At 35.9% G+C, this 27296-nt stretch overlaps 1 protein-coding gene across 2 annotated transcripts in view; it reads right to left on the bottom strand.

Annotated features, from left to right (window-relative positions):
• The window catches only part of SSPN (sarcospan), a 107044-nt gene that overhangs the window by 34684 nt on the left and 45064 nt on the right, over window positions 1–27296 (bottom strand). The window contains exons 2-3 of one of the 2 annotated variants that reach the window (XM_074194201.1): window positions 20254–20340; window positions 3176–12769 (exon numbers count right to left, since the gene is read on the bottom strand). In XM_074194201.1, coding sequence (XP_074050302.1) covers window positions 12404–12769; window positions 20254–20340 — 453 coding nt within the window. In that variant the 3' untranslated portion in view covers window positions 3176–12403. Of the gene's footprint in view, window positions 1–3175; window positions 12770–20253; window positions 20341–27296 lie in introns of those variants that run through there. The other variant, XM_074194202.1, reaches the window with a different exon arrangement.

Consider the following 27296-nt stretch of genomic DNA (forward strand, 5'->3'; position numbering starts at 1 on the left):
TGAGGCTGGATTCAAACTCTTATCCTCCAAGGTTCTATCATTACACCACCTAGTTGCCCTAGAAGGGGTGGTACAGTGCAATGAGTAGAGTTGTTCATCTGTTCCTACCTTTTCCCCTTACCCTACAATTCATTGCCTAGATGAAGTTACTACTATCTATCTATCTATCTATCTATCCATCCATCCATCTATCCATCCATCTATCTATCTATCTATCTATCTATCTATCTATCTATCTATCATCTATTCATCTATATCTATCTATCATCTATATCTATCATCTATTCATCTATATCTATCATCTATTCATCTATATCTATCTATCATCTATTCATCTATATCTATCTATCAATCTATCTATCATCTATCTGTCTATCTAAACTCTGAACCCTCAGCTAGAAAAATCACTCAGGTAAAACTCCTTGATGATAAATTTTTTTCTTTCTCTTCTTTGGGAATACTCCCCTCTCAATTGTATAAAGTCAACTTAATTTTGAATAGGTACACCCTGAGTATCAAATGTCTGTGGTAAACACTATTTATAAAGCACATGTTTAAATTAGAGAGGTAAATACTCTTGCACAGGGCCCAGAAGGAGTGGTTTAAAGGAAGGTCTAGGAGGTGGTATAAAGGAAGAAAGGAGATACAGGATTATCATTTCAGGGTCCATAGTCTGGGCTAGTGTTTCAGTTCAGGATCTCTCTTGACATCCCTTGTACCCTCCTGCTGAATACTGCCCCTTTCCTTGGGGTCAAGAGCTTCTCCTAGAGATTACATTCTCTGTTTCACATAGCTTTCTTTAAGTCTCCCTTTCTCTCTAGTGGCATACTGGGTTCTGCTTCAAGACTGATTTCTGTCTTATTCAATCTGAGGGATCTGAAATGTCATCTGAGGGTGTGACCAATCATTGTTCATCCTATCTTCTTCTAACTCACTCAAGGGACTTGTTAACACCTCATAAAGGAATCAACTGTATGACTGATATTTAGTTTCAGTTAGTTTAACATCCCATTTTGGCCCCTTTTCTGGATTAGATCCTGGACTTTCACCATGAGACAAATGAATTAAGAGCCTGGACTTAGAGGTATGTAAAGTTGTCCTGTCCCTTGTCCAAGGCAAGTAGGAAACCACTTTTTTTTAAACTCAAGAAAATGTCTCTATCTAGTCTATAAGACAAGGATTGCCTTATTCTTTCACTACATAAGCCTCTAAAACCTGACTCAAATCCAGACTAAGTGGATCCTAGCTGTGTAATGCTGGGCCCTGGATTCTTCAACTGTAAAATGGGAATAATAATAATAATAATAATAATAATAATAATAATAATAATAATAATAACAACACCTAAATCACAGGGTTGTTGTGAGGAATAAATGAAATAAAATCTCTAAAGAATTTAGCACAGTGGCTAATGCCACTTATTAAATGTGTTTTCCCTTTTTTCCCCCTTTCTGAGAATATGTTTTAAAATCAGATAGTATAAAAATAAAATCATTCTAAGTCACTTGCCTAATTAATAGTATGAATTTTCTGAGTTCTCTTATCATTTGACAAATTTGTGACTACTTACCATAACCTGTAAAAAAAAAACAAAAATAAAAACAAAACAACTTAGCAATAAATTACCTTAAAACAAATGTCTCATTTGATTAAAAGTATCACAGGAATAATTTTTCTCCTAATTTGTAGAAATATGTTAAATCAACTCATTTATCAAATAGCATGTTTATTAAGTGACAAATACTAGACAAGGCATTGGGAATAAAAATCTCAAATTAAGACTGTCCCTATACTGTCAGGCATATGCTATTGTTTACAAGTAGATAAAAGATAGGTTGCAAAATAAATAGAAAATAGTTTTGTGATGGAATGTACTCACCACCTAGAAGAATCAAGAGAAATCTCTTGGAGGTGGCTCTTAAGTGAACTTCAAGAGATTTATGCAAGGAAAACGAATATTACAGGAATACAGTTAATGCACAGGCATATAGGTAAAAAGTATGAAATTTAATGTATGAGGTATAGAAAGAGTAAATTTGACTAAATATAGAGTCTAGGAAGAAGAGTGATGCACAGTAAATCAGGAAAGGTATGCTGGAGGAATTTATAGAAGCTATTGCTTCTATAAAGACACCGAAACTTATTGAGCAGAGGGGTAAAAGGGGTTAGACTTGTGTTTTAGGAATATCATTTGGTGAAATGAAGAAGGTGAATTGGAAAAGACAGAGGCTTGATGCAGAGAAACTTGTTAGGAGATTTTTGTAATAGTTCAAGTAAGAGGTAATGAAGGCCTGGCCTACAATGTTTATGATGTAAGTAGAAGAAAGGGGAACATATGGGAGGTATTCTTGTTTGGATATATTGGATGGATAATTATCAAGGATGATTTCTAGCTTGAAAAATGGGTGTTTGGGAGAATAGTTCCTTCTATAGAAATAAGGAAGTTAAGAGGAAGAGAGGGTTTAATGGGAAAAATCAACTTTGGCATATTGGTTTAGATAGCTGGTCAGCAGGATATTGGAGATTCAAGAGGAAAGTTGAAAAAAAAGAAGTGAGATCTAGATATGCAGAATTGGACTTTTTTTTTATCATAGTTGAACTCTTGAGAGCTGATAAGATCTTGGACAAAATCTTTGGAAGAGAAGGTCCAATAGAATCATGGCATAAACTCACACATAGAGGTGGGTTGTGATTGATGATACTGAAAATAATATAGAGAAAGGTCAAGCAGATAAAAGGAAATAAGTGACAGAAGAATACTATGAACATTCAGGGAGTAAAGAATACACTGAAGAAGGATGTAGTCAACAGTATCAAGAATGATCGAGAAGGTTGAGGATTAAAAGAAGGCTACTGGATTTAACAACAAAAAGATCATTCAGGGTTTTTCAAAGAATAGTTTCTATTAAGTGGTGGGTGGGAAGGAAGCCATATTTCAAGGGGTTGAGAAATGAATGAGAAAATCAAGATAATAAATGTAGGTAGATTTTTTTCTTTTGGGGGGAATATTGGTCTTTTTAAAGGTAGTTTGTTGATGTCTTTTGCTTTTGAATCACCTTTGTTTCTTCATAACAAATTCAAAGCTCTCTCCTCTCCTACCCAGGAAATTCTCTTTTAACAATTTTTTTTTTTGAGAGAGAGAGAGAGAGAGAGAGAGAGAGAGAGAGAGAGAGAGAGAGTCCAATAGAATTAACCAAGAAAACGATGTGAGGCCAGATTTCTATAGAAGTTTGATTTTGAAGGGAAGAAGAGATATTGAGGGAGTGGTATGGTAAAGTTAGATTTTTTTCTTGTTGTCTTTATTAAGGATTAGGAAAAGTAAGTAGGAGGAAAGGAACTTTGAATAAAGAGGAGTTGAAAAGGAAGGAAGGAGGAAATCAGAGGAGATGGGCTCCAGGATGCTAATAGGAAGAATGATGTTGCAAAATAAAGGAAAACCTCATCTTCCAAAATGATAGCAAAGAGGGAGATTATAGAGAATGATGTTGAGCTAATTAGAGCTATGGGATTGGGAAAAAAGAAGAAACTTTGGACTTATAGCCTCAAATCAAGTTTGGAAATAGAAAAGTAATTTCTGACCAAAATCAATGATTTTTTTCATTCTATGTCACTCAATATGGAATGAAAACTTTAAATTTGCCAAGGTACATGGGTGGGGAAACTTAAAAAGATAAAAGTAATGTTAAATTCTTTACTAATTTTTAATGCTTAAAATTGGCACAATTTAGAGATTTGTCTTCTTTTCACTTTCAATTTACAGACTGAAAATCAACTTAACATTTAAAAGGAATTCGTTTTGAATTCATGAAGAAGAATGAGATATGATATGTTATAGCCCAATATACAATCATGCACACACACACACACACACACACACACACACACACACAAAAAAAAAATTGGTTTGGGGCCAAATATGTTCCAACGTATGAAAATTTGAATAAATAAACGGGCTGACATAGTGATGTCTGAGGAATATTCCTTGGTTTGGGAGAAGGGCAAAGAAGTTCTTTCAAAAGGGGAGACATCCCATGGTGTTAATTAGGTTACTGAAATGTTTTCGCATGCAGTTTCAACAGGACAGGCATGTTGCCTGATCAAAGAAGAGGGAAGTAACTCATTAAAAAAAAATTTGAAAAAGCAGGAGCTGAATAAATGAAGTTATACTGTTCTTGAACTATGTAATAGTGGGAAAAGATCTTACTCATGCCACTGACCAGCCGTGCAAGCTTGGGAAGATCACCTCTCTGTGTTTGTTTTTTCTCTGAAAAAAATGAAGGGGATGGTTTGGAATTTAGAGGTTCTTAATCTGTGTTTTGTGACTTTGATTTTTAAAAAAATATTTTGATAATTATATTTCAATATAATTGGCTTCTTCTGTAATTCTGTGTATTTTTATGCATTTTAAAAACACATTATTCTGAGAAGGGGTACATGGGTTTTGCCAGACTGCCAAGAGCTGCAAAACAAGCAAACAGAAAAAAGGTTGAAGATCCTGGCCCAGATGATGTCTAAGGTTTCCTCTAGTTCTTCTAGTCTTTGGTTTTCCATTTGCAGAAAGTGATGCCTACACAAACCATTCTGCTTTCCTTTCTCCATTTTAAAAGGAATGTTTCTAATTTGAGGATTATTTTGTATTATTTCTCATATATTATTTTTGTTGGAGTTGCCATGATTTAAAAATTGCAGAAAAGAACTATCAAAATTTAACTACTTTTAAATATAAAAGTTGTGGCTTTCAGAAAAGAAGTTTCAAGGAGCATACCCACTTGACTATGGGTCCTGTTGACCAAAGAAAGACAGGTAACCCATTTGCCAATGTAAGTAAATTTGACTTCTATCAGAAATTTTTACCCTTTCAATTTGTCTCTCCCTTTATGCAAAACTTTACTTTCCATCTTGTTTCCTCTAGCTAAATTTGAAAAAAAAATTGTATAACAAATTATTTATTTCGAAGAATGTTGATAATAGCATTTCAACACAGAAGGTAAAATGAAAATGAACTAAGAACCAAGTCATTAAGATTTTTCTATATCATTAAAGAGTTGACATGGTAGAAAGACATCAGAAGATTGTCTTCCATTTCTTAATCTCTTTCAGACTGTTTTCCTCATCTATTCATCATCTTTGGTTTACCTTCATTACAGAATTGGTGTGATAATCAAATGATCATGTGAAAGTGAGTTGTATAAACTACCAAGTGCTATAAACATATAAAGTGTTTATTTTATTTTTAATATGGTTCTATATTGTGACATTCATCTTTGGGTCTACAGCTTTAGGTGTCTTTTCTCCATGATTGAGAAGCAGAGAATTCTAGAGCTTTCAAGGACATATAGATATCATTTATTTCAACTTCCAACTGAAGTAAGGAAGATATGAGTTCAAATTTGGATTCAAATACTTACTAGCTAGGAGACCTTAGGTAACTCAACCTGTGTTTGCCTCAGTTTCCTCAATTGCAAATTGGGGATAGTTATGGAAACTACTTCCTAAGATTGTTGTGAGGATCAACCAAAATAATATCAGTAAAGAATTTAGCTCAGTGCTTAACACATGGTAGGAACTTAATAAATACTAGTTTCCTTCCTTCCTCCCTCTCTCCCTCCTTCCTTCCCTCCTCCCTCCCTTCCCTCCTTCTTTTCTTCTTTCTTTCCTTCCCTCTACAGATGAGAAAACTGAGGCCTGGAGAGGTTAAGCTCTAACTAAAAGCTAGAACTCAGGCCTCCCAACTTTAATTTAGGACTATTTCCATTATAGAGTACCTTAGATACAATGCACTTCTTTCCCCAATTGCCACCTATGCAGATTTCTAACTCACCTAGAGACTTTTAAATGAAAAACTGGTATTCAAGGTGTCTTTGGAAGACTCCTTCTTATAAGCCTTGGAAATATGTGTCAAAAGAGAGATAGCAGCTAGAATAAAGGAGTGGAAATGAGCATTAATTCTTGTATACTCAGGATTCAGATTTTGAAGAAATTAATTTGAGTTTTATATGCATCAATTCATGTCCTGTGCACAGTCACTTTAAGCACAGTTTAATAGCTTTGCTCAGACATAGATATCTTCAAAGAATATGAAAAGTGTTTTATTAACGAAGGAAATATGTATTACACATGTCTCCTTTAAAAACAGCCCCCTTAAACAAGTAGGAAGAGCTTGAATTTCTATTAACCATTCCTTCTATTCCAAAAGTATAAACTTAGAGCATGAAAGTGCCTCTACAATATTTAAATAGCAGACTAAAGTGGAGCTAAGCAATTGAGATAATAAGGTACTGGAAAAGCAAAAGAAAATGATTAAGGTATTCATTGCATGGGTGCAATACCAGGATACTTCCAAATGAGCATCTCTCAAGTGAACTGATACAATCGGTGGAGTTACATCTTTTCTTCCCTCCCCCTTCCCTTTTCTTCAAAAGGTTTCCTGGATCTCACATGACACACCTGGGTGGTCATGATCTCAGGCATTGTGTTGATGGAATTCAAAGAGACTATCACACTATCATAAGAAGAGTCAGAACATATTTTGCCATAGAAATGATAGTTTCTTAAGATGTGCCTTAAGCTCTTTGTTGAATATCCATAAAAACCACTTAGCTATGTTTCCCTAGAATTTTTGCTGCCCAGGTCCTTTGCTAAAATCTCTAATGCATATAGAAGATTGTGTTAAATTCACAGTCAAATGAACATAGGTAAATCACTTGACCTCTCTGGAGCCTCAGTTTCCCTATCTGAAAGTGAGATTGAACTAACAACTTTTAAGTTTCCTTAAGGCTCCAAATTTATGATCTATAGGGAAACATAGGAAAATATTGGCATGTACAAGAATGGAGAATAGTTGATAAAGGTTTCTCTTGGTCCAAGAAGCACTCTGATTTCTGTTACTGGAATCTTCTCTCAGAATAGATCATCTCCATTTTTTTTTAATCCACTGGTGGGAATAGAAGTTAGGCCTGTTATTTGACTATAGTTTCCAGGGCCCTGGTAGAGCTATGTTTTCAGGCATGAATCCAAGTAGCTGCCTACACAGAGTTGGAAGGAGCTGGGGAGGCACAGATGGTAATCACGTGAAAAGGCACGGTCTGAACGAGTGGGCTCACTTACAAAGTCTGGAGATCTAGGCTGCTGTATTTCTCCTATCTCAGTCAGTGCCAGGTCCTGGCTGTTCCTCTTTTTCCAGAGTCTTGTTTCATTTAATGCTCTTGAAGGAGGTGGAAGGGGAGGAGGAGGAGGACTGTGCAAATCTTAACATCACAGGACTTTGAAAAGACAGTCACCATCTCGGCCTGTTGCCAGATTTTAAAATGTGACATTTTGCTTAGTATAAGCTGTGTATCTGTTCCTTTTCTGTTGCCATTATTATAACTTCAATATTTTCAAAACACAACATCAAAATACCTCAAAGACAGACCAAAGCAGTTTGTTACTCATACAACATGATTTTTAAATTTATCAATATACAGAGGATTTCAAACACAGAAATATTTCTCTTCTTTCACTACCTTGGAGTTTTCAGATTGATTTTATTCATCAGAGACAAATACTTACATCAGTGGGGGCCTTGATGGGGGAACACCAAAAAAGATTCTAAAAGATCAATAAAAAGAGGCATCAGGTTTTAGGGCCTGGAAGACTTGGGTTCAAGTACACTGTCCCTTCTACATCACAGGCATTAAGGGCATGATGCCTCTGGGATCTGAAAAATCCATGTAAAAGTTTTTGGCCCTCCCTTAACACCAGAGAAAAAGTCTGAAATTTTTCATTTCTTTTATTGGGTGTTTACAGTACTTTATTGTCAAATTTGGGTCAAGTATTTGGTCATAGATTCTCTATTGTCCGCTGACCTTTGTTATCATCTGCAGCTTTCACAAAACTCCCCCAAAAGCCCTATATTAATTTCTTATGCCAACGTGTAATATGTCAAAATTGCAATGGGGAAAGTTGCAACATGGAAGTTAGAACTAGACCACCAGCTGTTTGACCTTGGAAAGTCTCTTAACCTCCTCTTAATACTCTAGGAAACTCTCTAAGATGACAAATAATAGAGAAGACATTAACCTGTATTGGTAGAGGTAATTCCTCATGCAAGAACTCCCTTACCAGTACCTAACCTTCTTAAAGTAATGGTGAGAGAACATTTAAAAAGGAGAGGATGAGTCAGTTAAGGGTTTTCAAGTCATACCAGACTGATTTCTGTTCCATTTCTGAGAGAATTACTAGTTTGTTAAAGCAAGGGAATGCTATGGATATAGCTTCTTTAGATTGCAGCAAAACATTATTCCCATGAAACAGATGGAAATATGGGCTAGAAAATAATATAAGTGGATTTGGAACTAACTGAATGGCCAGACACAAAGAGTAGTTATTGATGATTTTCTGTCAGCATGAGAAGAGGCCCTGAGCATTTGGATTTGGTCTGGGGCTATTTAGCATTGTCTTAATGGTATTAGATAATAACAAAGATGTCATACTTAGCTAATCTGCCAATGACCCAAAGCTGGGAGGGAAACTAATATAATGGATAACAGAGTAAGGATTCAGAAAGATCTTGACAGGCCTAGAACATTAAGCAGAATATAATGATAGAATTGAATAGTGATAAATATTAAGTTTCATGTAGTTGTATTCAAAAAAAACTTCACAAGGATAAAATGCTTGGAGAGGAGGGGAGGTACAGCTAGACAACAGTTTCTTTGAAAAAAAAAATAGGGAGGATTTAGTGGAATACAAACTCAATATTCACCTACATTATATCTAGCTTCCAATCTTAGTTTTCACAAAGGAGGTATAATGTTGGGGCTCTCTCCTGGTCAATATATCTGCAGTATTGTATTCAATACTGGGTATCACATTTTAGGGGAGACATTGATAAGCTAGAAAGTGCTCAGGGGGTGACAAAGAGTACAGTAAAGGGACTCATATTCATGCTGTATGAGGCTCACCTGAAAGAAGTGGGGATAGCTAGTCTTAAGGAGGGTAGGTATTGGGGGGGGGAGGTAGAGATGGGGAAGGAGGGACATGATAGTTGTCTTTCAAGTTAGAAGTGCTGTCATATCAAAGAATGATTAAATTTCTTCAGTTTGATCCAAGAGGACAGAAATAGGACCAATAGATGGAAGTTGTATGAGAATTGAATGAATTCTGACTCCATCTTGTGACTCAGTTCTAGAACTTGCTCAATTCCCTTTTTTATGCAAAGTGTTTCCATATTAGTAATTTTATGCAAGAAAGTTTGAATAAAAGAAAAAAAATGAAACAAAGTGAGAAATAGCATGCTTTAGTCTTTTCAAACATTATCAGTTTTTTTCTCTGGAGGCACATAGTTTGCTACATCGTTAGTCCTTTGGGATTGTCTTCAGTTCCCTTTTTATTCAATTATGGGTCTAGTCCAATTTCTGTCTTATGAGAAAACTTTATTGCATGATTTAAATCCAGTCCTGCATGAGTAGTCCTACTTGGTGCTCAGAGACCCTTAACTAAGGACCCTAGGTTATGCTGACCAAAAAAATCAGTCAGGTCCAAAGACTGATGCAAAAATCTTTCTCATAATTATGCATCTCAAGTAACCCATACATCTTTTTCTGATTGAATACAGACATTATGGGAGGGGGAATGGAACACTCCTTTTCCTGAACTGCACCTGTTCACTCCCCCCCCCCCCATGGAAAATCCCTAGTCTTTCCTTCAATTAGAAATCAGATTACCTAATGTTGTATCCTGGTTAATTGTTTGCTTTCTATTAATTGGTTTTATTTTATTAATTGTAATACAAAAAAAAAATCTGTTCCACTCGGTATTCAGCGTCTTTGGGTTCAGTGAGGAACCCTTGACCCATTTATTATGTCTGTACTAATCAATTGTAAAGATTGGATTGTTTCTTCAGTTTTTCAAAAGCAATTGGGAGGAAGTCATTTAAATATTTTCCTAATGGAAAGGACTACCTTAAAGAGTCTTGACTCCTACCTCTGCCCTACTCAAGATTTTCAAACAAAGAACTGTTTGGATTTGACATGTTTTAGAGGGGATTTGTTTTTCAGATTGAGGTTGGTCTTTGTTGAATAATGCTAGGTCTCAGTTTTCTCTTTAGCAAAATATAGAAAATAATACTTTGTTTTTTCCTCTCAAGATTGTCGGGAAGAAAACATTTTCAAAGCATTGTGCTACATACATACATGTGAGTTGTTTTTCAGCTAATTGTGGGGAAGCTTGGGATAGTGTAGACATAGTCTTAGTTGTCAAATTTCCATCTTTAGAAAACTTTTCTCATTTTTTCTGATCTCTCTCTCTCCCAGCAACCCTTCAATTTAACTTTTGCATCTCAGTTCTATCTACACAATGTCAAAATATATAGATGAAAAAGTAAAAAAAAGTAATTGTGTTGTCAGATAAAATAATCTAGATATTTGCACACATCTGGGAAATTGAAAGAAATTTTCATATTTCATCCAGACATTTGGCATTACATAGAAAGAAACTTCATTTTCACAATCATATTGGAATTATTTCTTGGTCTTCCAAGTCACAAAAGATTTTGTGGGAGTTTTGCCATTTTATAGCTGGCTGAGAATATTAGCAGGAAAAGTATGTGGAGATTACTGAAGGAAAAACCTGAATGTGTGCTTTCATATTAACAAACTTAAGTGTTAAATGGGGACTGTTCTTTTATAGCTATGCCTCTTTACTCCCCATTTACCACCTTCTTGAAAATGATGACACTGTAGTAGTGAATGGAATCCAATTTTTAAAGTGGTTTTATATATGAAACTTGCAGAATGTTAATACCACTTTGCAAACAGAAAGTGTTAAATAAATGCTTTTTGGATAAATGAATGCGTTTATGCAGTACTGATAGTATGCAAGAGCACAGAAATCTAAATGTAGCTCTTATTAATATATAAATGGACTTGAGTAAGGACTTTAAAATGTTGCCCAGATTCCTAGAAGTGACTGAATATAGAGGATCTCTCAAAAGATTGAGTGCAGTTTTAAACTACTAAAGCTGCTAAAGTTAAGCTTAAAACTTCACTAAGATATTTAGGAAACACAGTACATGGATAATAGGATTATATATTAAGTATTTTATGAACATGTTGGCATTCCTCATTCTTTAGGAAAATAGTACTTTGCTGATGTATGATACTAATATTTCTCATTGTAATTCCTCCCTATTTGTATTTAAATATATATTTTAAACTTGAGTTTTTTATAAATCTTCCCTTAAAAAATTTGACTCTTAGGAAAAATAGCTCTTTCTGGCCTCTTTGTTTATGAGTGCAATTCACAGGAATACTAATAATGCCAATAATTGCACCCAGGATTAATTAAGTAGATTTCTGAACACAATTATAGGTAACAATTTACTTTAAAAAAGGCCGTAAATATTTGTGCAATGGATGGCAAGTGCAAATATTAAAAATAACTTCTAGTTGTTAAAAATAGTTCTGTTGTCCCCTTTCAATTGACCAGGATCTAGTCACCAGTCACCTTGAAATAAGCACATACCTGCTTAAGTTTCAATTCATAGTAAGTCTTCACCAATACTATAATGTCATCAATGTTTATTCAGGTCTCTTATTGCCTGCCCTCCCTTCTGAGACCCATTTTTGAATCTATTTCACTACTAGGTGATAGGAGATGAAAATCAAATGAGTGTATCTGTAGGGAACAGTGTAGCACTGCCCAAACAGCTCCTGGTCCTTGGGGGAAACCAGGAAAAGAAGGCACTCTTGAGGGTGCATATTGATGGTATTTCTGAGAATTGGAGAGTGGATCTCTGCAATATCTAGTATTAGGTTCAGAATATCAATTTTCTTGTTGTTCAGTTGTTTCATTTATGGCCAGCTCTTCATAATTCCATTTAGGGTTTTCTTGGCAAAGATACTGGAGTAGTTTTCAGTTCATTTTACAGATGAGGAACTGAGGCAAACAGGGGTAAGTGACTTGTCCAGGGTCACACAGCTGGTAAGTGTCTGAGTTCAGATTTGAACTCAGGAAGATGAACTTTCCTGACGTCATTTCTAGCCCTTTATCCACTCTGCCATCTAGCTGCCCAAGAAGTCTAAAACTAATGAATAAAATTACATTAAGGGTCCATATTCAGAATTCAATGATCATGATTGCTATTATCCTTCTCCAGTGTGGACAATCAGGAATTAGCTTTATTGGATATTCGTTTGAGCTATACTTTTATTATCCCATTATTTTCTAGATTTTCCCCATAACAAAATTTTCTGTGCTAGAAATAGTATAGCTGAAATATATAAAAATATATTCATTGACATCCTATGCACATTAGTGTCAAAAATGTTGTTGCTGCTGTTTTTAACTCTTAGGTCTTCAGGTTGCCCAGAATATTGGCAAACTGTTGTTTCCACCCTCCCCCCATCTTTAATGAAAAAAATTAGACTTTCTGCTGTTGGCCTTCAGAAGCAGTTAAGGAGCACAAGCGGACGCCCACATAAAAGACTTGGTATCTGTGTTTCCACATCATGAAACATGCCAGCAAGCACACCATAGCGCAGAGCAAGTTGAGGACCATCTGGATGAGTAGGAAGATTTTGAAAGTGCTTGTGATGCTGGTACAGTCACTGACATCATGGTAAACAAAGGCCCTGCTGAGTGGATCTGAGGTGGGCATTTTGCATTGGCAGGAATCGAGGGTGTTTTTGCAGATCAGCTGTGTGAGCTGGGAGTAGTGATGGGCAGCAAAGGCCACTGCCAGCACGCAGACGATCAAGCTTAGAGCACTCAGCAGAAAGTAGAACAGCTGCAAGAAAAAAGGGAAAAGAGCTCCTGTTAAAGAGGACAATTCATCCTACATACAAAACATGAACCCCACTTTCTCCTCCCAGAAGTTCTCTGAGAGGAGGAACTTCATTTCCTTATCTGTAAAATGAAGGAGTTGGACTTGTTGGCTATTCTATTTGCTGTTCAATTTTTTCCATTTGTGTCCAATTCTTTATGGAAGATTTTTTTGGCATTCCCCTTTTCCAGGTCATTTTACACAAGAGGAAACTGAGGCAAATTGAGTGAAATGACTTGCCCAGGGTCTCACAGCTAGTAAGTATCTGAGGTCATGTTTGACTGCATTAAGAAGAGTCTTCCTGCCCTGTCCACTGAGCCACTGGACAGTCTGACTATTCTATAGCCTAATCCTACTTCGAATTTTACAATCCTATGATGCCTTAGTATCTCTGAAATCATAATATTCAAAATATAAAAATGCTCCAAAAAAGCTAAGCATAGATCTAATAAAATAACATAGGTAAAGTCCTTACAGACCTTCATCTGCCATATAAATGTTAGTTATTATCTGTGACCTGGAGCACATCTGTATTTCATTGATAGAGGTTGATGCATTTCATGAATAGTTTTAATTTGTGACAAGGCTGTTCACCTATGAATGTTGCAGTTGTTGTGAAGGGCAAGCATTAAACAAGTTGGCTACCCTTAACGGCAGATATTGTCTCTCTCAGGGGTAAAAGTATCCTTCCAATCTGAGGAACCCCAGATATTAAGGTTGAAACAAGACCAGGAAATACAGTAGTGGTTTCTGCAGGTCTAACAGAACATCAGACAGAAGTAATGGTAATTAGGATCATTAGTTTCACATCAATTTTACTAGGCTTGGTTTAGTACATGTTACTAGCAAACATGCTTAATTTATGTCTGCCCTCTGCCACTGGGGTTTCATCTCAATAGAATTCTCAAATCTGGGAGTGCAAAAGATAAATGAGCAAGCATTCTTCACTAAAAATTTGAAAACCATGAGCCTAGAGAAAAGAATGCTGGCTCTGAATTTGGAAAAAAACAAAACAAAATAAAACAATTTGACTCTGGTCATAGTTTTGGCACTGGAAAATAATGGAAGTTTAAGGGGGTAAGCAGCAGCAATGGTGAGGCATAAAAAATGCCATTCCTGTTAATTATACAAACAAGTCATGTACACTTTTGGAGTCTCACTTTCCTCTTCTATGAAAAGGTGGCAACAATAAACAAAAAAACAAATTTTTTTTGTTGTTTTTGTGTGCTAGACTCATCTACTTTACCACTTTATTCACTTGTCCCATTTCTCTAATATCTAATATCTAAATAAGTGATGCACCTGAGACAGCATCTGGGAAAACTGAAACTGAAATGCAACTGGAGTTGAGATGTGCATCACTCCCAATTGCTCCTTAGTTTGTCCTGGTGGGTTTGTATTTACATCTGTATTATCTCCTTTATTGGTCAGTACCAATAAGGTAATCAGGTAGCAGACCTGAGTGTGTGGGGAAAGGGGGAAGGTATGATATTTTCAGATTCTAGTTTGGTGGACTTAGTGAGGCTGGAAAATACAGGAATTTGTATATTCATCTAAGATCAAAACTGAGGCATCTTAATGACCACAGAATCACTATCTCCATCACGTTTAATTTTCTAAACATTTTGAGGTTCCCATCTGCACACAGTCCAAGTCACCTTTTTCATAAAACAACCTGCTAAACATTCTTTTTTGTTTGTTCAAAATGGAGCAAAGTTTACTTATATTATGGAGTGCTTAAAGTTATATTAAAGAAATACAAAGCGGTTGATGTTAAGATGCTAAAATGCAAAATATTATTTTTGTGATGTCAGGTTGAAAACAACATGTTGCTCTAACCCCATGAATTCTTGACACCAAGAATATAAATAATTATGCTGTCTACATGTGAACATGAATTTTACCCATATGCTTCTCTGAAAAGTCAAGAGTGTTGATGGAAGTAGTAGCAATTAAGATTCAGATCAGATAATCATCTTCTCTTGTCCTCATATGCTTCCTTGCGTGGTAAAAAGGAATCAGAGACTGATCATCTTGGCTACTGTCCCCACAGTGATCTATAATCACTTCCCAGTGGAGTTACAAAGATGCTCCCTGCCTAGCCTGGAGACTCTTTACTATTCATGATTCCTAGAACCAAGGGTATAAGATCAACAAGGAAGAGTTAACTGATGATTCTTTAGCTTCCATTCACTTCACAACAGTAAATTCAGCTTTAACATTTTCCCAGTCACCATCCTTCTCAGCCTTACATTTCCACTTCTCTCTCTCTCTCTCTGAAATTTATACTTTATACTTTCTTTAGTACAATAGATTTAGATTCAGATATTCTAGGTTCAAATGTCACATGCTGTCACTGTGCCTGTGACCTTTAACCTCATCTGTCAAGTAAAAGGATTAGAAAAGATTATCTCTAAGTCTCTTTCAAGTCTTAATACATGATCCGTGATATATAGTCCCAGATCTTTCCATCTTCTTATCTTCACTGAAGCCTACATTTCTCCTGAAGATATGTCTCTTAGAGACTTTTCTCAGTCTAACTGCTCCTTCTTTCACATTCATTAACATGAAAGGCTGGAAGAGGAGCTCCTATAATCCTCGATCCTCCTTTCACTGTCAGACCCCCCCCCCCCCCATCCATTAGCATTTGATAACTACTTCTCTTCCATTAAAGGTCATTCCATAATCCAACATGTCTTTGTTACCTGGATCACCCTTTTAACTCCCAATTAGTTCTGTAACTGCCTCATAGACTTCTGATTCCCCTTCAAATATCCTGAAATTTTACTATCTCTACCTTCTCAATACCCTCAACCTTGATTTCCAATTTACCACAATCCCAAACTCAAGAGTAACATCTTAGACTGTTGCCAAACAAACTAGGCTGAATTTGCCCCAGGTGTCAGAATTCCTAGGTAGGTCTCTGGCCATAATTACCTCTTTCCAACCATTTTCATTTTCCACACTTAGGTGCAGCTAAAATTTTTAAAAAGTTATGCTTTTCTCTCACTCCCCTGCCTTACATATAAATTTCTTAAAATGTACATCTGGACCATATCCTACAGCAATTTATAATGATAATTATCTCTAATGCCCAATCTGCAAATAATTCAGCATTTTTACACATAGTATTTTCTTATAATCAGCCCATTATATATCTCTGTTAGGAAGGAAATAGGCATGGCCTTCTTTTTTTCTTTTTAAATGAAGACATTTTAACTCAGAGAGGTTGAGATTAAGACCACACAGTGTTTAGAAATAACCTCTGGGTTCTCAACATCATTTTTCTTCCTTCTAACCCACACTGTCTTTGTTTTGTTCAAGTGTTTATGAATTGTGAAGTAACCATACATATTTCATTTTACAGAAATGATGTGAAATAATGTGGTTGCATAAAATCCTTGATTGCTTAATTTGTAGTAAATATCCTCAATGTGCAATGTGCTATAAAATCCTTAAAAACTAATTTATTTATATTCATGCATATATTGAATCTGATTCTTATACATAAGGATTTGCATGCACATAGGAGCCACAAAATCAAACTGTTAAAATAAAAATATTAAGTTGATCAAAATAAGCCTGTGGCCTATATTCTAGGGTATTTGAACATTTATCTTTTGGCTTTTTAACTTATCTGACAGCAACAAGCTGCTGGGTTAGAATCTGCAATTTTAAATCAAGCTTCTTGTTTTACCTATGCAACATGGGTAAACTATCAATAAAAGTGTTTCTGATGACCTTGGGAAGGCAGGAAAATATATCTTGATAAAAATCCAAACTCAGGATATCTTTGTCTTGGAACTGTTAAGAAACATCAATCTTTCAATTTACATGTCAACTGGGTAGAAGTGGGGAGGGGATGTGGATAGAAGAAAAGCAAGGCCTATTAGAGAATTAGAAAATAATGGTGACTTCCTCTCCTCCTGTAGTGATAAAGGAAATTTAGAATGTACATCTCTTTTTAAAAGCCAGGGTTCCCCCAGAATTTAATTAGACTCTGACTGCAACGGTACAACTAGGGTGACTTCAGAATAAAGGTGGTACTATTTAAATTTTATTACCTTCCCCTCTGCCTAGGATAGTAAAGGGATTTCCTCAATCTATTCCAAAGCATAACTGAGGATTCAGCCTCAGCCAGTACAGAGCTACTAAAATATCTCCCAAATGTGGGCACAGGCTAATTTGCTCATAAATACCCTCCTGAGGAATTTGCTGGGAATGTGTCTGCAAGCCACATGAAAATGAATGTATTTCTTAAAACCAAGGAGGGAATCCAGAAAGAATAAGTCTTGGAAACTCAAGGCAGGTCTGACATCAGCAGACAAATCCCATGACAGCCCTGGAGACAGCTTGGCAAAGGACAAACCTGGTGGTGGTATGTAAAGGCTGCCAAGAAGCCAAAATGTACCCCCTGGAAAAGATTTTTTCCCTAAAATTTGAGAGAAAGATCACAAAAGCAACCCCCCAAAATGAAGAGAGTGGAATGAGGAGAGGAAAATGATAAATTCTAATTGGATGCCACAAGAAGTCACCAACCCAAAGAAGTCTCCCAACCCAAAGAACAACTATTTGAAATGGAAAGGAAGAAAAGTATTCAAACTATTCAATACCAGTCTACTCTGTAACTAACAAATGGGAAATATCTTGGGAAAAAGATGCCCTTTTTTACTTAAAGCCTCTATACCATAGGAGTACAGACATAAAAGAAGCCGTCTGGGATTTGGTTGGACTTCTTCAAACTCAGGGATTTCCCCTATTTTATTTTAAACTTAAAGTTAATACAGTGTGCATTTTAGGCAACTGGTAGAGAGTCACTAAAAGTCACATTGCAGAGTGGAGCAATGCAGCCTCAGTATTTGTCAATGCCTGTCATAAATGAAAAATGTTAGCTAATGAGTTTTTCCTAGTGTGGAATTCTCCACCTGACTGACACTGGAGGACTTTCCCTGCCCCGCCTCCCCTCACTTCTTACTTTCAAATACTGCACAAATGTCAGAATGCTTTTCTTAGGTTCTGCTAGTGTTTCTGCTTTTCATGGTGAGACCATTAGAAGTCCATTGTGAAACCAGTCTATCATGTACACCTTGGGGAAGAGGGTATCTGTAATTTGATAGACTTCCCTACTGAGTGGGCTGACTGATACCTTAGGTAAGACCTTTTTTTGAAATTGATTTCAGTTCATTTCAATAAGCTACTCCATAATAGTAGAACCCTTGAGTTTAAACAAAACTTTGGCATAAACTTTGAAAGTCAAATTCTCTGAAATGATTATTTTTAATAAATATTAAAAACCAACACAAAGTTCATTAAAAAAAAAGATGCAACAACCATAGGTTGCTTTCAGATTCCACCATTTTGAGAAACACTGCTCTAGTGTATCTCTTCTAGGGATCCATGACGTTTCTGGTAAAGTAAGGGGGCAGTTAGGTGATGCATTGGATAGAGTGTCAAGTCAGGAATCAGGAAGATTTTTTTTCTTTCTGAATTCAAATCTGGCTTTAAAAACTAACAGTGTGACCCTGGGCAAGTCATTTGACCTTATTTGCTTCAGTTTCCACATCTGTAAAATGAACTGGAGAAGGAAATGGCAAACTACTCCAACATCTTTGCCAAGAAAACTACAAATGGAATCAGAGTGAGTTGGACATGTCTGAAAAACTAAAGAAAAACAAAATAAAATAAGGAACAAAAACTGTTGCTACAGCATTGTCTGTAATGAAAAGACTACAGCAATGAGAGTCAAAAGACTTGGATTTCAAACCTGGTTTGTAATCTTAGCTCTGATGGGCCTGCAATTCCTCATCTATAAAATGAAGGAATTGAATTAGATGATATCTCAGGCCCCTTCTAAACTATGAGCTACTGGAAAATCTCTGCTCTGGGTTCCTACTCTTGAGGGATGGAATCATGGTATAAACCCATACATTCTTGACATTTTTTAGTGTCATAGACCTCTCTGGCTATCTGGTGAAGTTTATGGACCATTTCTTGGCATAACATTTTTAATAATTGAGGAAAGGCTAAATTTAAGATAGAGGTTAGTGAAAAATAAAGATTTTTTTTTCCATCCAAGTTCAGAAATCCCTTGTAATCTAATCTATCGGCACCAAAAAGATCCCTGGTATAGAGGAAAAGTAAAATTTAAAAATCTAGTTATGATAGTTCAACATCTTTCATCTCACATGATCAACTGTAATTTGTTTAAATATATTAGTACGTTTTGTTTTCTCAAATTCTAACATTTTCAAATTAGGTATTTATGATATTTTCTTGATTTTAAAAAAACAAACAGTATTTTTATACTTGTTTTTCTGAGAGCAGAAGAATGAACAATATGAAAGGAGAAAAACAACAGTACAAAAAAAAAAACCTTTTTGTTTTCCACTGCTAAAGAAGCAGAGGAAATATTGGAATCTGATTTTTACTTACTTTGAGTGCTGTGTATCTGTTCCCTTAAGTCCTTTTGAAGGGTGTGTCTGCATCACCCTTTGGAACAGATTCTACTATGCAATGGAAATGCCATGGACTTGATTTGGCTCCAATCAAATGCACTGTCCACAACAGAAGAAAAATATCCGCAGCTGATGAAAATACATCTGGCTGCCAAAACTTGCATGTTCCTCTCCTCATCCCCCTTTTAGAATAAGCTACTGTAGATGTACACAATATATTTTTAAAATAATCTCTATGAGCCCTCTCATAAGAGGAGATTTGTGTAATTTTTTCCATTTAACATATATGTGGAAATCTAGAGTGCATATTAAATATTTATGTATTTGGGTGTGTATATAGCTACATGCCTATGTGTGTGTGCATGTATATACATGTGTGTATATGTAACTATGAACACACATATATAAAATTCAGAAAAGGTCTTTGATCAGTACAACAATCAGATATGTTGTACCAGGGATAAAAAGTCTGTGGATTTCCATGTTCCTCTCCTTTCTTATTGGAACCTTTTGTTTTAACATGCATCACCTTTGTTTCTAAATGTATCTTTCATCATATCCAGTGATCTAACAAAGAACTTCAGAGCAGTTCCACATAGATGACACATTAGCCTTTTCTCACATAGCATGCAATATTCCCTTCCCAGTCTATTTCTAGGAAGAAAAAGGAAGGCACATTAGCACTGTTTTTAGTAAGACTAGTTGTTTTCATATCAACCTAGTTGTTGGAAATTATTAATAATTTTAATCACATCTCAGATTAGTTTGTGTTTCTTTGTTAATTTTTGCTGTGAGCATGTTGATTGATTGGGTAGCCAGCCTTAACTTGTTGGAGACTAGATCTAAATGTAACTCTGCTCTCCCAAAGCATTTCTTTAGCTTAGTGGCTGCTGGAAAATGCAATTTGTGGCAGATATTTTTGTTGCACAAGGAACCACTCATGTGCTTCCTTCCAAGCAATGATATGAAGGGGAAAAAATAACTGTAACTTACTTTCATAGCAAACTGGATGCATGTCCGTTCATCAACTTGGTATGAGACACAGAGCATAAACAAACCAAGATAGGATACTACACAAACCTGCAATGAAGTACATAGAAAAGAAACATTGTTAAGTCATGTTTCCCCGTGATATATATCTGGATGTTTTTCATTTAAAGTATATTTATAATTGAACTATTTGCCTCATTTAGTGATCTGTACTGTGTTTTCCTTCAGTTTGACTTTGGAAAACTGATTTAGAAACAGTTGACTTCAACTTCAACTTCAAAGGGAGAGGAAGTTATAATGGATTTAGAGTCAATAACTTATGGGTTCAAATCCTGTTCAGAAATTAATTAATTGTATGACCCTAGGAAAATTCCTTAATCTTTCTATTGCCCCAGTTTCCTCATTTATAAAGTGAGAAGTTGGACACAATAATCTTTGAGGTCCTTTTCAACTCCAAATGCATGATCCTATGATTTGTAAACATCTGGCAATTCTTTCCATTGCATTTTGAAGACCTTTGAAATTATAAAGAAAGCACATCTATCCATGTGAGATTTTGGAAATATTAAGAATCATGTCTGTCTTAATGATTGAATTCAGGTTGATCCCAGATATTCCTGACTCTAAGGCCAACTTTCTGTCTTCTACACCACATTTCACTCCCCTCCACCCTGCTAAAAAGTGATTATGAAAGCTAGTTTTATAGTAGGAAAAAATAAACAACAGAACTGCCTTCTGTGACAAATACATTACCAAAAGAAAGATTTTGGATGAATTGTCTACAGTTATCTAGCAAATCATTCAGCATCTCAATTAATAATATTCAGAATTTCTTATTCTGGGACTATTTTTCAGACCTAAACCTTAATTTCTATTAGGTTAACAGGTCTATTAAAAAGATCCCTAAAGTACAAGCAATGTGACATTTTATTACAATGTGACATTTATTACAATATTTGAAGGGTGCCCTAACCTTTGCAACTAAAGCACATGATCAACTTCAGAAAGAGGATTGAACTCATCTTTGGAAAAAAAAGACTAGGGGAAAACTGGAAGACAGTATAGCAGAAACTAGGTATAGACCAACAAGTTTCTCACACCTTAGATCAAGGAAAGTTTCAAATGGGTACAGAAATTAGACTTAAAAGGCAATATCATAAACCAATTAGAGCAGGGAATAGTTTTTCTGTCAGATCTATGGAAAGAGGAGCAGATTGTGACCAAAGAAGAGATGGAGACTATTATAAAAGACAAAATTGATGATTTTAATTACGTTAAATTAAAAAGGTTTTGCACAAACAAACCAATGCAACCAAGATTAAAAGGAGTTAGGAAACAATTTTTACAACTAGTGTTTCTGACAAAGGATTCATTTCTAAAATATACAGAGAACTGAGTCAAATTCATTAGAAAAAAAGTCATTCCCCCAATTGATAAATGGTGAAAAAATATGGAAAGGCAAGACTCAGGTAAAGAAATTAAAACTCTCTATATCCATACGAAAAATTCCTCTACATCATTTTTGATTAGAGAAATTCAAATTAAACGACTCTGAGGTACCAATTCACTCCTATCAGATTGACCAATATTATTAAAAAGGAAAATGATCAATGTTGGAGGGGATGTAGGAAAACTGGTATGCTAATGCATTGCTAGTGGAAACTTTTATTTTGCCTTTGTCAGGTCACATTTCAATAATCAGTATAATTGGTGGCACCTTATCAATCTGATTTGTACCTTCACTTGAATAAATCTTTCTCTTGTGTAATCTTCTATAGCATATTTATAACTGATTTTTTTTCACTAAAAAGAAATTTTATGTGAACATGTCTGCCTTTGGCAATGTTCCAAGGAAACTTTACTTGAAATTTCTATAGTAGGTTCAATTTTGTTCCAGATATGATGGTTGTTCAATGCATCCTACACTGATTACCTTCTAAACTCAGGGTGAAAAAATTTCTTGAATCACCCACAAAATATCTTTATTTTTATTTTTATTTTTTAGGTTTTTGCAAGGCAATGGGGTTAAGTGGCTTGCCCAAGGCCACACAGCTAGGTAATTATTAAGTGTCTGATTCTGGATTTGAACTCAGGTCCTCCTGACTCCAGGGCTGGTGCTCTATCCACTGTGCCACCTAGCCACCCCCATGTAGTATCTTTAAACTGAAATTATTGTAAAGGGACTAGGGACTCTTAAAAAAATAAGTCTGAATCACAGAGCAGACAGATCTGCAAACAATTGACTGTAAATTTTATTTTCAGATTTCATGTAAGCTATTAATCAACAAAGAGGAAACCAGGACTTCTACTAAAAAAGAGGAAAGCAAAAAATAGATAAAGACTTAGGTGGCCGGGAAACTGTTGATGAGGGGGGAAATATACTTGAAAGGACTGCATATCTAAGTGTGATGATAATAGCCACTCATAATCTTTGCTTTACCTGCTTTACTAATGTTTGTCCTTCATTTTTGAAGAAGACCACGACATCAGAGAGATGATGCCATGAGAAGCACATGAAATGGATTTGAGTGAGAGGTGCTGTGTTAAGTCACCAACCTCACTTTCTCCTCCTGAACTATCTGGATACAATGGCCAGATATGAATCAGGATGACTGGAGATGATCCTGGATTTGAGGCAGAGTTAAGTGACTTATCCAAAGTCACACAGTTAGTAAGACTCAAGTGTCTGAGGTTAGATTCAAACTCCCATTCAACTGGCTCCAAGGCCAGTGCTCCATCCACTGTACCAACTAACACACCAGAGTTCAATGAGCTGATCAGCAGTGCTAGGAAGGCTAAATTAGACCAATCAATAGATACACTAATTAAGGTCAATCAGTTCTTTAAAGAGAATGAATAGATTGTAGATGTATTGAGGAGGAGATTCTAGACTCACACTACTGTGTGGGGAGATATTCTAACTGAGACTGAGGGAATAATAAATTTGCCTCTTCCATCTCACACTCATTTTATTGTATATGCATTTGAGTGTAAAGGCAGACAGTTTTTCTCTCTCTCAAAATTGATTTTACACAAATCAAATATATAGAAATATAATACTATTGTTTTATACATGCTGACTCATGCAAAAATTGTGAAATTTTAGTAACTTTTCTTGCTACCTCAGATTTATTCTATAATGAAGATAGTTTATCACCAGATAGACTCATCACCAGGAAACTCATCATCATAGAGTCTGCTTCAACTTTGCTACTCACACTTAATCAAAATCCTCAATTGTTTCTTCCTCTATGATTAGAGAACTGAAGTATTGTGCAAAAAAAATTCTCCCATAATCTCCCTTTAAAGAGGACTCAAAATCCTAGTCATCCCTTCATTTGCTACCTGCTTCTCTACTTGGTATCAGCTACATCATCATCTTCATTTTGCCCATATGCTAGATACTGCCCCCCCCCACCAAACCTGCACACTCCCCAAACACCTTTTGGACTTCTTTCTGTGACTTCTTCCATTAAATTGTAAACTCCTTGAGGACAAGAACTGTATTTCATTTTTTGCTTTTTTGTGTGTGTACTCAGCTCTTGATACAATGGCTGATACTTAGTAGGTACTTAATAAACATTTATTGTATAGCATCATTCATTCAGCAAATATTAGTTATGTTAGGGGGCAGCTAGGTGGCGAAGTAGATAGAGCACCAGCCCTAGAGTCAGGAGTACCTGTTCAAATCCAGCCTCAGACACTTAATAATTACCTAGTTGTGTGGCCTTGGGCAAGCCACTTAACCCCATTTGCCTTGAAAAAAAAAAACCTAAAAAAAAGCAAAAAAATATATATTAGTTATGTTTCTCTGGTGCTTTTATGAAGGACTGTGAATTAGTCAAATACTTAGAACTCAATGAAATCAAAGAGAAAGATGATTCTGTCTACTTGGAGCTCATAAAAATGTGAACAAATTACTGTACAAAATAGTGTGAAGTGAGATAAGTGAATAACAGGTGACTGGAAGGTTCAGGAAAAATGACATGAAGGAGGCATTTTAGCTGAAAATAGGTAGATCGATCAGGGTGAGGAAAATTGTAGCTATCAGGGTGTCATAAGTAAATGTTTGAAGGTAAGAGAGAATAGTACATGTTTGTGGAGAGAGAGATTTGGCAGAATTCCAGGTGAAAGAGTGTAATATGAGAGAAATCTAGAAAGGTAAGTTGAAGTCAGACCGAAGAGGGTTGTAAAGTATAATCTAAAGAATTTTGTCTTTATTTGACCTTTATTTGCTGTTGAGAGTCATTCAAGTTATTTGAGTAGAGGAGTAACATAAATAAAGAAGATCATAGTGATAGATTGGAAGGGAAAGTGGAGAAAGGGAGACCACAATGCTTCAGATGAGATGTAATTAGAGTCTAAAATAAGATTATAGAGTCTAAAATAAGATTTTTGCAGAGGTCATGGAAATTAGGGAAGTAGTTCCAAAGATAGTGAGGAGATAATCCAAGAATTAAGTTGAGGAGCAATGACAAAAGAGGAATCAAAGATGACTATGAGGTGTCCAGCACGAGTGACTGAGAGAATGGTGGTGCTAATAATAAAAATAGGGAAGTCATTATTAGCAGAAGACTGTGGGGGAAGGATGATGGGTTCTGTTTAGTATATTTTGCACAAGAAAAACATTTAGGTGAAACTTCATGAAAGTTGAATTCAGTGGAATCTAGAAAGTCTGGAATTCACTGAAAGATGTGGGTTAGAGTGATATTTAAAAATTTCAAGAGACATAGCTTCTGGGCAATTAATCATTTTATTAATCAACCTAGCACTTTATTAATTAGAAGGTCAATGACACTTTCAAATGCTAAGGGTGCTCCTGATGGTGGCAATTGATTCTGATTGATTAATAAGTAGTAAAAGAGAATAAATATTATGGGAGGTGGGCTTATTCCAGTGATGGTCTTGGAGCACATGATAATGAACACCCAAATCTTGGTCAAAGACATTTATCAATTTCCACATCACCCATCTGAAAAAAGGAAGAATCAATGTTTTCCCAGACCTCTCTGAGTAAACAATAATAAGCAGGAATCTATCAATTTACGTAAACTTAGAATTTCTTTACTATCTTTGATTAGATTTAAGCTTGGGTAAGTCTTTGACTAAGATTTCTCACTCTAGTTGGTTTCCAAATGAGGAAGTAGAAAAGGGAAAACTCTTGATCCTAATTCAATAATTGCTTATTACTATATAAAAGAAATAATTATTTTTCTCATTAAGGATAAATATTAGGAGTCATCTAACTCTGTTTGCTACAGTTTTCTCACCTGTAAAATGAAACAGAAAAAGGGAATGCCAGTATATTAACCAAGGAAATCCCAAATAGGAGTCATAAAAAGTCAGACATTATTGAAAATAACTGAGCAGCAACAAAAATAAATATAGACATGGGAGTTAAGGGGAAAAAAAGTGATGAATTGGAAATCAAAGGGATGTCTTATCAATTGAGGAATGGCTGAACAAATTGTGGCATATGTATATGATGGAACACTATTGTTCTATTAGGAACCAGGAGGGCCGGGATTTCAGAGAAGTCTGGAAGGATTTTCATGAACTGATGATGAGCAAGATGAGCAGAACCAAAAGAACATTGTATACCCTGACAGCAACATGGGGGTGATGATCAAACTTAATGGACTTGCTCATTCCATAAGCGCAATAATTAGGGACAATTTTAGGGTATCTGCAACAGAGAATACCATCTGTATCCAGAGAAAGAACTGTGGAGTTTAAACAAAAATCTTCAATTATTTAAAAAAAAGTCTTGACTTCTAGTGGCAAGAAGACAGGAACTGTGCTAAATTCTCTTGGTTTTCCTTCAAAAATAACATGAAAGAAACCTCTTAACAGAAATCCAATCGACAAAACCCAGAAAAAGAAACTAGAAGAACACCTACCAAAAGGTCTGTCTCAAGGGACCATGGGTGAACCAGACAGACCAGCCTTAGCCGTGGAGGCTTTGGTGAGTGGTGGGTCTGAGGACCAGCTTTAGCCGTGGAATCTATGACTGAGGGAATGGAGGTCTGGTGAGTCCCAGCTGTGCTGGAGGGAGAGTTTCAGTACGGAGTTGCAGAGCATGGCTTGACATCAACCTGCTGGGCTCAGGGAGCCTGAGTTTACTACTTTTAGTGGAGCCCTCTTCCCAGAACAAACAGTAGCAGCCTACCCCACAACCCCTCAGGCTCAGGCATGGGCAGCAGAGCTCCCTCAGTTGAAAGGGAGATTAACCCTCCCTCAGGGCCCAGCCCACATTGCTCAAGGATAATTAAGACCTTGCTACCACCCCTCACCCCCTCCAGGCCTGGGCAGAGGACTTCAAACACTCCAGAGAAAACAACCAGCACACCCTACTGGCCAGAGCACTTGGAGTTACTAAGCCAAGTGAACAAAGTCTCTAGGGTTTTCAAAAGCAAACCTCTGAGAGCAAGCCCCTCCCCCAACACAAGATCCCATGAAAATTAAGAAAGGCAAATGAAAAATGGGGCCCATTGAGAATCACTTTGAATACACAGATCCTAACCCAGAGAGATCTAGAAATTCTGAAGAGAATATGAATTGGTCTCCAACCCAGAAAGATTTCCTTGAAGAAATCAGGAAGGAATTTAAAAATCAATTGGAAAAATTGGGAAAAGAAAGTCAAGAGAAAATTAATACCTTGTAAGAGAAAATTAACATCTTGCAAAAAAGAAAACAAATCCTTAGGAAATACAATTGGACAAATACAAATTGACAATAATTCTCTCAGATCCTCAATTGGACAAATACAAAAAGGAAACAATTCTCTCAAATCCTCAACTGGGCAAATGCCAAAAGGAAATAATTCTCTCAAAACTACACTTGGGCAAATGGAAAACTTCAGAAATAGAATTGACCAATTGGAAAAGGAGTGGAAAAGGTAAATGAAGAAAATTCTTCTCTAAAAAAAGAATGGAATTTGTGGAAACTAATGACTTCGTGAGACAATATTCGGTTAAACAAAATAAAAAGATCCAAAAAAAAAAGGAAAATGTAAACTACCTCATCAGTAAAACCACTGACCTTGA

Source organism: Macrotis lagotis, chromosome 7 (assembly GCF_037893015.1).
Source record: "Macrotis lagotis isolate mMagLag1 chromosome 7, bilby.v1.9.chrom.fasta, whole genome shotgun sequence".
In the NCBI taxonomy this organism is placed as follows: domain Eukaryota; kingdom Metazoa; phylum Chordata; class Mammalia; order Peramelemorphia; family Peramelidae; genus Macrotis; species Macrotis lagotis.